Here is a 12,312-nt window from a genome sequence, read left to right as displayed (position 1 = left end):
TAGGATTTGGAGGAGTGGGGGACTCGGGGAGGCCTATCTGGCAGCATTCACACACAGACATGTTTTTTTTTCTCTCTGTGAGACTTCAAGAGGGAACCGTTCTCTCCCAGCGTCCTCAGACTAATCTCTCTTCTGAATCCTGCTCTCTTTCCCTTCCTTTCCCTCCTCTTCTCCCCCTGTTTTCTCTCTCTCCCCATCTTCTTCCCTCCCTCTCTCTCTGTTTGTCTCCCAGTCCTGTGCAGAGTCTCTGTGTGTGAAGCATGGCCTGGAGCAATGTGACTGTCACGGAGAATCCAAGAAAGACAAATGCCACATGTGCTGTCAACAACCGGGTAACCGTTAAGCCTCCTTGGGACGCACACCAAGTTAATGTAAAATAAACACACACAACTCATGCACAAATGTATCCAAAGAAATGTATGTTATCTATAAGCAGAACCCTCTTAGGCACTCAGGTATGATTTTATGAAGGATGATAATAAGCCTTATAAATATGAAGAATACATAGTTAGGACCACATTCTGTCAGGGCGGCTGTGGCGCAGGAGGTAAAGCCGCTGTCTAATGATCGCAAGGTTGGCAGTGTCCTTGGGAAAGACACTGAACCCCAAATATTGCTCCCAGTGAGCGGGCCGGCCGGCGCCTTGCATGGCAGCTTGGCCGCCATTGGTGTGTGAATGTGAATGTGTGTGTGAATGGGTGAATGAGAGGCCGTTGTAAAGTAAAGCGCTTTGGATAAAGGCGCTATGTAAGTGCAGTCCATTTTACATTCTCTCATGTTCTCTCCCCTCCTCAGACAAGCCGGAGACCTGCGCCAGCACCACGTCCTCGGTCCTGACCAGACAGTTCCAGGGGAAGCATGTGGCGTTGGTGGCCGGGGCACCCTGCTCAGGCAAGCGGGGCTACTGTGACAAGTTCCAGGTGTGTCGTATACTGGACGCCGACGGCCCCATCGCCAGGCTGAAGAACTCCTTCCTGCGCCTGGACGAGTTTGACAACCTGGCCGAGTGGATGGAGGTGAGCCACTCTTCTATGCTCCTGAAGTTCGCTCTCTCCTATACACTTTTCTTTACTGGGATCTCAATTCGGTTGTTAAGTTTAGCAATTTCCGGGTCCGAACCAAAACTCCCCCGCACCAGAGTACCAGTGTACTAAAGCGGTAGAATGACAGTTCAATCGTTTTTTTAGACTGGGATCTATTCATACAACAAGGGACACAGCAGCACTTTCCCGTTTTTCCCATATTTGTCAGCGTCTTTGAGCCTCGGAAAAGCGCTATACAAATATAATGAATTATTATTATTATTACTGAGGCATTCCGAAGAGAGCGCCTCAGCCAACGTTGGACCCGGAAACACGTCACGACTTAACAACCGAATAGGAGAGAGAGATAATACTGTTCTATTCTCTATGGTTCGGCCATTCGGTTGTTAAGTCGTGACGTGTTTCCGGGTCCAACGTTGGCTGAGAAGCTCTCTTCGAAATGCCGCGGTAATAATAATAATTCATTATATATATTTATATAGCGCTTTTCCGAGGCTCAAAGACGCTGACAATATTGGTCCCCTTGAAGGGACACAGCACTTTCCTGTTTTTCCAATATTGTCAGCGTCTTTGCCGCGGCATTTCGAAGAGAGCGTCTCAGCTTTAGTACACTGGTACTATGGTGCGTTTAAAAAAACAATTTGGACCCGGAAATTGCTAAACGTCAGACTTAACGTGACGTCAGACTTAACAACCGAAACACTTTTTTTTACTGGGATCTCAATGGCCGAACCATAGAGAATAGAACAGTATTATCTCTATGGGCCTAACTATGTATGACACTCGTTTGTGTTGGTGTTGCTTCTCTCTGGGGGTTAGTCAGATGCGATGTGATGATGTGTTTACGCTGCGTGTTGACTGGCACCAGATGTGTGTGTGCGTATGTGTGATGTGTGTGATGTGCGTGTGTGCCGGGAATGCTTGTTTTGATGTTCCACTCCACTCAGATGTTCCAGCCTCAAGTTTTCTTTGAGGTGTTTGTCTCGCTGTGAAAGAAGCACAGCGAATCAGGAATGCCCGGAGGTCACACATCAGCTTGAATTAGAGACAGACTCTGACCCATAACAGAGTTTTTAAGTTGTACCACTCTGTCCCTCCGACCTGGCCTGGCCTTTTAGCTTATTTGTCATGTTCTAGTCAGTATCTCAACATCCACACCTGCTCTGGTTCAGAGTTACTGACTGAACAGGTCTTTGACCTGCTGTGGCGTCTTAAGCAGCTCAGTGTTTTTCCAGACTACAGCTGAAGCTGTCTGTGGAAGCTCATTGGTCAGTAGTGTCTGTCAGTGGAAGCTCATTGGTTAGTAGTGACACTATTTGAATGTTGGTTGTCTATTTTAAGGCTTGGTTGTCTATTTTAACGCTCTTAATTCTGCCCTCAAAGTGCACCAAATTGATGCATTTTACTTTCAAATGTAAAAAAGAAATCTTCCGTGTCCCCCCCCCACTTCCCAAACCAAGGTTTTGCCCTCGCGGCTGGGGATACCTAACAGTTGATCTGAGTGGACTGAAGCGGTGTTATGACGGTGTTTGAGATGTCCTCTTGTCTCTTGTCTTCCATAGGCGTACTGGTGGGCCATCCTCGTGGCTATCCTGACCCTGTCTGCCGTGATGGGCTGCACGGTGTGCCTGGGTGGACGCAGCCTGGACATGGGTGACCCCGAGTAGCCCCCCCCCCCGACCCCCCTACGAGCTTTGACCTCTGACCCTGTTTCCATCTCTCACAGTGACGACAGTCCATCTCTCACAGTGACGCACTGACACTGCCCTATCAAGTTGAACCAGTCGCAAATGGACCTCAGTTTCTGCTGTTACTACAGGCTAGTGTGGATATTGAAACGCCTGTCCCCACCTGTCTCCACCTCGAAATGACACAGTGATATTATTGTGGCACCAGCTCCCGACCTGTCCAGAGTTTCTGAGCCTTCAGATTTTTTTGCTGCTTGTAGAGGACAGAATGCATTGACTCTCCATGACACCTTGTTCTTTTGTGAAATCAAATTCATGTCCATCAAATTGTCTGTCTGCTGTATATGAACAAGTTGTTAGAACCCTCTGTGCCAAATTCCAAAAGCAGTATTGCTGGCGCTCTCCTCTTTTAGCTCCACCTGTCCATACAGGCACTAGCTGAGAGAGATGGGCCTCTCCTCTCCCCCTCCCCATCTCTTCAGGTTACACCTTAACTGCTCCTCCTTAACTGCTCCTCCTGAGACATCCACTACCCCCCAGCACTGTGTCTCCTGAGACACCCGCTTTCCCCTTTACTGTGTCCCCTATGACTTCTACTGCCCCCCTTGTACTGTCTCTCCAGTGTCTATATAAATAAAAAAAATAAAAACTTCTATCACTGAGACTGCCAATGGCCCCGGGCCTGAGCTAGATTACTCTTCCTGATACGCCTGGTGGATTGATGATTCACTTGCTTAGTCAAATGTATTGATTGTAAGTCGCTTTGGAATAAGGCGTCTGCTAAATGCCTATTGTTGAGAGACATTTCCTGTAGAAATATGTGATATGATCCTATGTTGTTGAGTTAAATTGATGTTTTTTTAAGTGGAGATAGCAACCTTGGTTTATGGGTGTGGTATGTTGTGTGATTACTGTATTTTTAGATGTAGATGTTGTGTAGATTTTGATAAATAAATCGTTCATATGTGTCTGCTGTTTATACTGTCTTTTGAGAATTGACGACATATGACACAATATGGTTCTACATCCACTTCCACAGAACAATTAATCAACTTCAAAATAGCTGTTCAGATTCTTTAAAGTATTGTACTGTATACAGGAAAATATGTACAGGTACACGGTAGAAATATAGTCATATTCTGTACCAAATTTTGGTGCACATGTACTTGCTAAGTAACTGGCTTAGTAACCTTTTCCTCTGTTTTCAGTGCAAAAATATCACATTTCCACTTCATAATAGAGACTGAATTTAACAGGCAAGAAATTAAGGAGTCAACAGTACCGATCTAAAAATATATCTTATACTGTATATTGCCAGGCGAGTGCTATAAAATATAAACTGTCAATCAGATATGATTTAAAAATTATTCAGATTTTTCTTGTTGATATAATATGATTAACTTGACATTTTTCTACAGGGTGTCACACATTTCTTTATATTATATAAATAGTTCAGGATTACAAGTTGGACTTCCTCTACGTGATCCACAGTTTAACAAACAGTGTTTGGTTTATAGTGCAACGGCAACCAATTAACAGCAGTCAAAATGTACCAGAAACCACTTAACAGAAGTAACAGCTTGATATGTGGTTCATTGTAACTCCAAAACATAGTTGTCTGACCAGACGTTGTTGCAAAGACCACAAAAAACATGGTTACCATGGTTAACACCGAATAAACAGGATCGACATAGCACTCCAAGCATTGTTACCCAAGTGCGCGAATAGTTACAAAGTTAGATATAAATACAGAATAATAATGTACATTTCAGACCTCACCAATATGAATGTGTCAAAGACTACAGTAGGCTAAATACATACAGTATGCTTTACTATACAAAATGTACCAAAAAGAAACCAAACAAACAACAAAATACACTGGTTAAGACCAAGTTAATTTACAACAGTTTACATGTCATCATCTAGCGACCATATTAAGGCACACAGTCAGATCCTACAGTCACGCACAGTGACCGACCAGGACAATACTGGTGAATGCTCTGCCATAAAGTTTACATACAACATTATACAAAATACACGAGGCTTAAAACAACAGGAACCACCAAGGCTGTACCACCGCTGAGGTAAAACATTCACAGTGTCACAGATAGAAATGAGAAGTATCGAGTAGAAATGATTCCCTATTCTACATGACAAGCACTCATGCAGTACCTGCTCTACACAGTACATGTTTAATACACGTACGTGCGTCAGACAGAAGTGTACATTCGTGTCTGATGGCTTTATGAAGTTAAACCCTGCTAGGACAGGCCCTAGGACTCCATCCAGCCTGTCTTTGGGCCTCTGTCAATCAGAAGCTCCAAAGACTGCAGCAGGTCCATCATCTCTTTGAGTTAGCCAGAAAAAACACCAAAGACGATGGCATGTACAATTTACTATAGTTTTGTGCCACACTATAGTAACAGTAATGTGCCACAAAAGGAGTTGACATAAAAAAAAAAGACTATTCACATACAGTATATCTTTTTTTAAATAACACACATTTCTATACACTATATACAACGCGGCAAAATAAATTACAGCTGTATATATTATTATTATTATTATTATTATTAAGTGCTGGGAGTTGCTCCTTCTGTCCAGTGTTAGTGTTTCTCCAGGTTAACTCTGGAAAACAAACAGAAAACAACGTCTCATGAGGGCATCACACACAGGAGGACACGCATGCACAAGCACATACACCCGTACACACACATGTACACACACACACACACACACACACACACACACACCCGTACACACACACACACACACACACACACACACACACATGACTAATCAGGTGACTGACCTTCTAGTGCCTCTGGGGGTAGTTTTCCATTCATCCTTGCATTTCACGAATGTGACCGCCTGTTCCAAGCTGTGGGCTGGATGGTCTTTAACACAGAACACCATTCTGGAAAGAACGAAGAACAGAACGAAACAAAGAAGAACATATTAGATAACACGTTTCTTTGTTTGTGTATTCATCACTTCCTTTGTTTACTTGGGTGAGGCTTGGATGGGGGGTGGGTGGGTGTCCTGGGGGTCGGAAATGTCTCATATTCATGGTTTTCACGAAAACCAAGCTGTCAAAAACTCACTTTTTCTGCGTCTCCCCAACTCTGATGCGTATTTTGTGGACCTCCATGTCCGAGCTGGCCGAGTCCCCAGACCACCAGGAAGACGCCATCTTGAGCATGGAGGCGACGGACCAGCTGGTAGACTCCTCCCACTTGAACTTGACCATTAGAAGGTCACCGATATCCTTCTCCGTCACCAGCAGGAAGGAATGGGTCTTATTGGTCGCAATCTTCTCGTTTCTGCCAATGAGAGAGAGATAGAGTGGAAGGTTAACACTGATGTCACCTAATGGTACCATAACAAGACATACCAGAAAAGATTACAATAGCACTGTGCGTCAACTATGCACCTTATGGATGGTTATACAACAGTTAGTTCCGACCAAGTAATTTGATTGGACAAGAGGCATTCCATGAGTGCTGATATACAGTATAACAGCACTGGGACTTTTAACTATATGTATCACTCCGAAATGACCGTTAATACAAAGTAGCTAGCCTGCAGATGTTTGTGTTCAGGTTACTAGGCAACAGTCCAGTTGCGGAACTATTTTTTGTTGACGGAGCCAAAAATAAATGAGTTTAGTTCTACTCTAGTTCTTGATAATTTGCCTCCCATTAAATCATTAAAAGCCTGTATGATGTCATCATTAACATGACAACAAGGTGTCAAGTGATGATATGAGGTCATTATGATACAGTGGCGTGTGGGGTGTCTTTATTACTGCCTGTAGGACCTCACAGTGTGCAGAGGGTACTCACAGGCTGAGCTGGAGGTCCTCCGCCTCTCCTCCAGTCCCGTACAGAGAGACGGTGAGGGAGGGCTCCATCTCAGACTGGTTCACCTTACTAGAGAAGTGGATCTTCAGCTGGTAGTGGTAGACTGCAGCAGGGAAGGACAACCATCAACATTAGAAAGACAACAGCATACTGCTAACGTATATTGTTTGTAAATATGACTTATCATGTTCAGTAGTAGTATGATTATATAGTCAATCAATCAATTACTCAATAAATAATCAACCAACCAACCAATCAACCAACCAACCAACCAATCAACCAACCAACCAACCAACCAATCAACCAACCAACCAACCAATCAACCAACCAACCAACCAACCAACCAACCTAACAACCAATCAACCAACCAATCAACCAACCAATCAACCAACCAACCAACCAACCACCCAACCAATCAACCAACCAACCAACCAATCAACCAACCAATCAATCAACCAACCAACCAACCAATCAACCAACTAACCAACCAACCAATCAACCAACCAACCAACCAATCAACCAACCAACCAACCAATCAACCAACCAATCAATCAACCAACCAACCAACCAATCAACCAACCAATCAACCAACCAACCAATCAACCAATCAAGCAACCAACCAACCAATCAACCAACTAACCAACCAACCAACCAATCAACCAATCAACCAACCAACCAACCAACCAACCAAACAACCAATCAACCAACCAATCAACCAACCAACCAATCAACCAACCAACCAATCAACCAATCAACCAACCAACCAATCAACCAACCAATCAACCAACCAACCAACCAATCAACCAACCAATCAACCAACCAACCAACCAACCAACCACCCAACCAACCAATCAACCAACCAACCAACCAATCAACCAACCAACCAACCAATCAACCAACCAACCAACCAACCAACCAATCAACCAACCAGCCAACCAACCAACCAACCAATCAACCAACCAACCAATCAACCAACCAACCAACCAACCAACCAACCAACCAACTAATCAACCAATATCCTCTGATTTCTGCACTGACCTTTGAAGGGCATGGAGGCCCTGGTCTTAGTGTACATCTGGACACTGCGGCCCTTGCGGACCTTGCTGACGTCGTAGCCCACGTTGTTGCAGCGGTTCTTGTGACAGTTGAGACACATGCCACGGTTAAACATCTCGTTGCTGCCGCAGCGGTACGCTTGGGCCACCTTCTCCTCGTTCAGCAGCGAGTCGATGAACAGGTGGATGGAACGCTCGTGGGAACAGGTGACGGCTTCGTTGATGGCTGAGGTGTGGAAATAGAGAGAAAGAGAGAGAGGGTTAGGGGGAGGGTTATCAAAACCGACCGATGACAATCATGGTGCTATAAATGTGAACTTTTTCTAATCTATGTAGAGTATCTAGAAATAATACTGTAGATTCTTCTACAATAGGTTATTGTATTTCTAAATAACCTAACCCACACGTCGGAAATTCTCTCACTCTTTTCTCTCACACAAAAAAGGTTCTCTCAGTTCTCACCCAGAAACCCGTTGGCGATGTTCTCCAGGGTCCCTCGCAGGTCGCAGCCGGGCTGGAAGGTGCCTCCGTTGGGGTAGATGTCCACGTGTCCCACGGGCTGCTGGATGCCGATGCTGAAGCCCAGGGAGCCCCTGGTGAAGGTGTGGAGGACGTCCACGAAGTTAGCGTCGTCTGGGGACAGACGTCGGTGGGCGTGCTCCCCCTCGAAGTCTGGACCGGCCGGGTCGAGACCTGCAGACCCACGAACGGTGCGTAACAACGGTTAGCCATAGACACCTTAACTGCTCCTCCTGAGACATCTTCTGCCCCTCAGCACTGCGTCTCCTAAAGACACCCGCTTTCCCCTCTGCTGTGTCCCTAAAAACTTCTATTGCCCCCTTGTACTGTTTCTCTGTTTCTCCAGTGTAAAAAAACAAAAACAAAAACTAGGTTTTAGAAGAAGGTGAAGGTTTTTCCTTCCATCAATGGCCCCGGGCCTGAGCTGGATTACTCTTCCTGCTACGAATGGTGGACTGATGATTCACACGCTTAGTATTCAAATGTATTGATTGTAAGTCGCTTTGGAATAAGGCGTCTGCTAAAAGCCTAAATGTAAATGTAAATCTTGACAGATTTGAAAACTGTTGTTTAAGTTGGCAATAGCACAACCGTGTGTCTGACCTTCCCACCTTTACGTCTCTAAACAGGCCATGAAGCTGACACATTTACAACATCCTCCCCAGTAATCCCTGTGTCTTTGTTTTTATGTTTTTACCAGTTATTCTTCCAACTTTATTAGAGGCGTGGCTTCCAGCGATTCCCGCCACATGAGCGCCGAGACTGTAGCCAATGAGGTGTAGGTTCTCTAAAGTGATGTTGGTTGTCTCCTGAAAAACAAAATGAGGAAAAAAAGATTCTCAGAGAAAGTAAGCTCCGTCTCATAGAAAGTAATGTTCAGTAACTGTCCATTCTAGTTTTAAATACCATAAGGGGTAGATATTAGTGTGAGAGATCGTGAGCTTAGAATTATAAGGTTCTATCTCTGTCTAGGGTAGTTCAGAGATGTTGAGCATCAAAGTTTTTACATTCCATTATGTTTTGTGAGATGGAACCTTTGTATTTTATTCATTACTAACTAAAAAAAAAATCAACATTTTAAAAATAACACCACACAGGCATTAATAAACACCTAATGGATCAGATTATGTATTTATTTTATTTTTTTTACCAAAAATGGAGATAGAACCTTATAATTCTAACGTCACGAGATGCAGAACAGTGCTGAGAACACAAACCTCTATCCAGTCTATGAAGCGGGCCACCTCCTGTCCCACCATCTTGGTGCTATGTGCAGCGACAGAGTAGTGGCTCTGTGCCGTATTCAGCCAGTCCACCACGATAACGTTGGCGTTGTGTTCCCTTTCGTACAGGGCCGACACCAACTTGGTCACCCAGCCCTCGAACATCCCGATCACCTGTCAGAGGGCAGAGGAGAAGGCAAGGAATGGTGTTTGTTATTATCAACAAGGGAAATATAATTTATCCTTCCAAGTTAACCTCCCTTCTTCCCAGAAGAAATCACTGATCCAACATGAACTTGATTGGTGAAAAGAAATGTAGTGGAATGCTTGTTTGTCCACAAAAACCCCAAAACATTTGTGACGCAATCTGGTGGAATGACCAAAGAGGGGGCAAAGTCATTTTTCTGTTTTTTACATATGCTTAAACTACAGATTGTAGGCTTTCAAATGAAGCATCATACATTGAAATTGGAAACAAATTGAAGACGACTATGAGTATTTGAAAGTTGCTACACCTGAAATCACTAAGCAGAGAAAATCCCCATCAAAGATGTTGTTTTTTTCTCACCTTCACAGCCAGGTAATGGGTGGTAACAATATCTTGTTAACCCCGCCCCCAACCACTCAGCTGTCAATATGTCAGTGTTACTCACTGGGTCAGACAGCTACAGTATAGCTAACATTAGTCAGCGACGAAAACTCGACTAAAATGTTTTGGGGGTTTTGTGGACCGAGACTGCACTGGAATGTTTTCAGTTTTCATCAACTGGAACTGGACTGGAACTAAGAAACATGGAGGTGACTTGGTGTGACTAGAACTGGTGTGCATCTTCATCTAAACACCAAAGACTAAAGGTGACTAAAAAGCCTGACAAAATTAACACTGCTTCAAGGTGTAGGTCAGGTTACACAGGTGGTGCTAGAATGAGGACACCTGTTGTAAGACAATGGAGAGAAGGGAGTAGGGAGCAGGAAGAGTTCAAGAATTTGAACAAAGCCCCCAAAACAAGCCCTTGGAACATCTTTTAGAGAGACAAAACATGTCGCTACAGGTCGAAGGAGAGCTTACGGTCCAGCCGTGGATGATCAGGAACGTTTTGGAGGTGTTGTTGAAACCGCAGTCCTTGAGGGTTTCCGGTTGTCCAGGGATGATGTAGCAGGTGTCGTCATCAGGCTGAGAGGGCGTGCGGAGGGAGAACTTGGAGAAGGCGCCGCTCCTCCTGTCATCCTGGTGGTTAAACAAGTCGTGGAACGGGTCCAGCAAATTACCTGAGAGAGAGAGAGAGAGGAATGTAAACACAAGACATGGGGCTTAGAAAATGTCTGGCTAGGAATTGCTGCTGAAAGTAAAATGTTGGATTAGGCTAGTTTTCCATAAAGATACGGCATCCGTTTTTTCAAAATACCAATCTTGTTTTTTCAATTTGAATGAAGACATGATAGAATATAACAGAATCTAGTCCCACTGGTCGTGACGGCCATGGGATGCCTGACTGACTGCCTCAGGCCTCCCGGTTGAGGATCAGTGAGGTTATTAGAGTTCAGTGGTCAGACAGGCTCCTATAGAGCCCACAACCTTTCCCAGCATTGTCCCTCTCCCTCTCTCTCTCCTCTCTCTCTCTCTCTCTCTCTCTCTCTCTCTCTCTCTCTCTCTCTCTCTCTCTCTCTCTCTCTCTCTCTCTGTCTCTGTCTCTCTCTCTCTCTCTGTCTCTTTCTCTCTCTCTCTCTCTGTCCCCCTCTCTCTCTCTCTCTCTCTCTGTCTCTCTCTCTCTCTCTCTCTCTCTCTCTCTGTCCCCCTCTCTCTCTCTCTCTCTCTCTCTCTCTCTCTCTCTCTCTGTCTCTGTCTCTCTCTCTCTGTCCCCCCCTCTCTCTCTCTCTCTCTCTCTCTGTCTCTCTCTCTCTCTCTCTCTCTCTCTCTCTCTCTCTCTCTCTCTCTCTCTCTCTCTCTCTCTCTCTCTCTCTCTCTCTCTCTCTCTCTCTCTCTCTCTCTCTCTCTCTCTCTCTCTCTCTCTCTCTCTCTCTCTCTCTCTCTCTCTCTCTCTCACTGAGAAATCCCAAAGAGTATCATAGGAACTGCAGTCAGAGCTGGTCAGCTGACTCCTGCACAAGAAGGCTGTGGGGGAGATTTACTGTAATAGTGCGTATAGGACTAGGCTGTTGCAAGTGTTTCAACTCAACTCAAACAAGTGATATATCATTTGTAATACAGCAGGTAGAGTAGCAACTATTCACTTACTCACTTGCATTAAAGCTAACAACATGTTATTTATTAATTAACAATAAATTTCCCAAAACGTCATAGATTTAAATGGAGGAATATATGAATATATGTATTGCATTGCGCATTAGAATGACATACATACATCCCCTTTTTTCCAAATACAGAGTTAAGTAGGATGGGCGTTAAAAAAAAAACTTGAGTCATATATGAAGACGTAATACAAGTTCATTCTGTTTGTTATTGACACGGCACTGATCCACTACGGACATAACAGTGAGAAGATCATAGGAAAGCAACTAGATTTGACTTCAGACCGATTGAATAAATGATTTTAACGCGTCACATAACGCGTCAAGTGCGCAAATAGTTACTGCGTTTCACTTGGACCACATTTAACGCAGAAACTCTTTAATAAAAACTTTTTATTTCTACCTAAATGACCTAATTAACAGTTATGGAAAAACTCACCAAAGATAGATTCGGTGAGCTCTTCTTCCAAGGACGTCACGTTTAGTACGGATACATTTAATACGAGAAAGCAGCAAAGAACTTGAACTTGCCAGACTTTCATTTTTTTTGTAAAATGTTTCTGGGGGGAGGGAAATGTCTATGAAGTTATTAAGAACTATTGATTCCGTTAAAGAGTCAAATAATACAATTAAAATAAAAAATGTTCTTCTCTGAATATCCCGGTGCGAAC

The 12,312-nt window shown here is 44.1% G+C and overlaps 2 protein-coding genes across 2 annotated transcripts in view; one reads left to right on the top strand and one right to left on the bottom strand.

The window, feature by feature from the left end:
* Nucleotides 1-2,710, top strand: part of LOC308161925 (disintegrin and metalloproteinase domain-containing protein 10) — a gene marked incomplete at both ends in the record, with an annotated part of 32,878 nt that extends 30,168 nt beyond the window's left edge. The window contains 3 exons of the mRNA XM_080536005.1: nt 233-332; nt 796-1,016; nt 2,606-2,710. Coding sequence (XP_080392131.1) covers nt 233-332; nt 796-1,016; nt 2,606-2,710 — 426 coding nt within the window. The remainder of the gene's footprint in view (nt 1-232; nt 333-795; nt 1,017-2,605) is intronic.
* A 1,093-nt stretch (nt 2,711-3,803) lies between these two features.
* On the bottom strand, nt 3,804-12,312 carry lpl2a (lipoprotein lipase 2 a). The gene is made up of 10 exons (XM_080535754.1): nt 12,081-12,312; nt 10,461-10,660; nt 9,386-9,565; nt 8,866-8,977; nt 8,112-8,342; nt 7,633-7,875; nt 6,577-6,697; nt 5,836-6,054; nt 5,544-5,648; nt 3,804-5,359 (listed from the first exon to the last, which is right to left on the bottom strand). Exons 1-10 carry the CDS (start codon nt 12,181-12,183, stop codon nt 5,338-5,340), a joined length of 1,536 nt encoding a protein of 511 aa, XP_080391880.1. The 5' UTR covers nt 12,184-12,312; the 3' UTR covers nt 3,804-5,337.

The sequence above is a fragment of the Nansenia antarctica genome, assembly GCF_963989245.1.
Source record: "Nansenia antarctica genome assembly, chromosome: 7".
Taxonomy (NCBI): domain Eukaryota; kingdom Metazoa; phylum Chordata; class Actinopteri; order Argentiniformes; family Microstomatidae; genus Nansenia; species Nansenia antarctica.
Note: the sequence above shows the minus strand (reverse complement) of the source record. Positions and strands in the feature narration are given on the sequence as shown.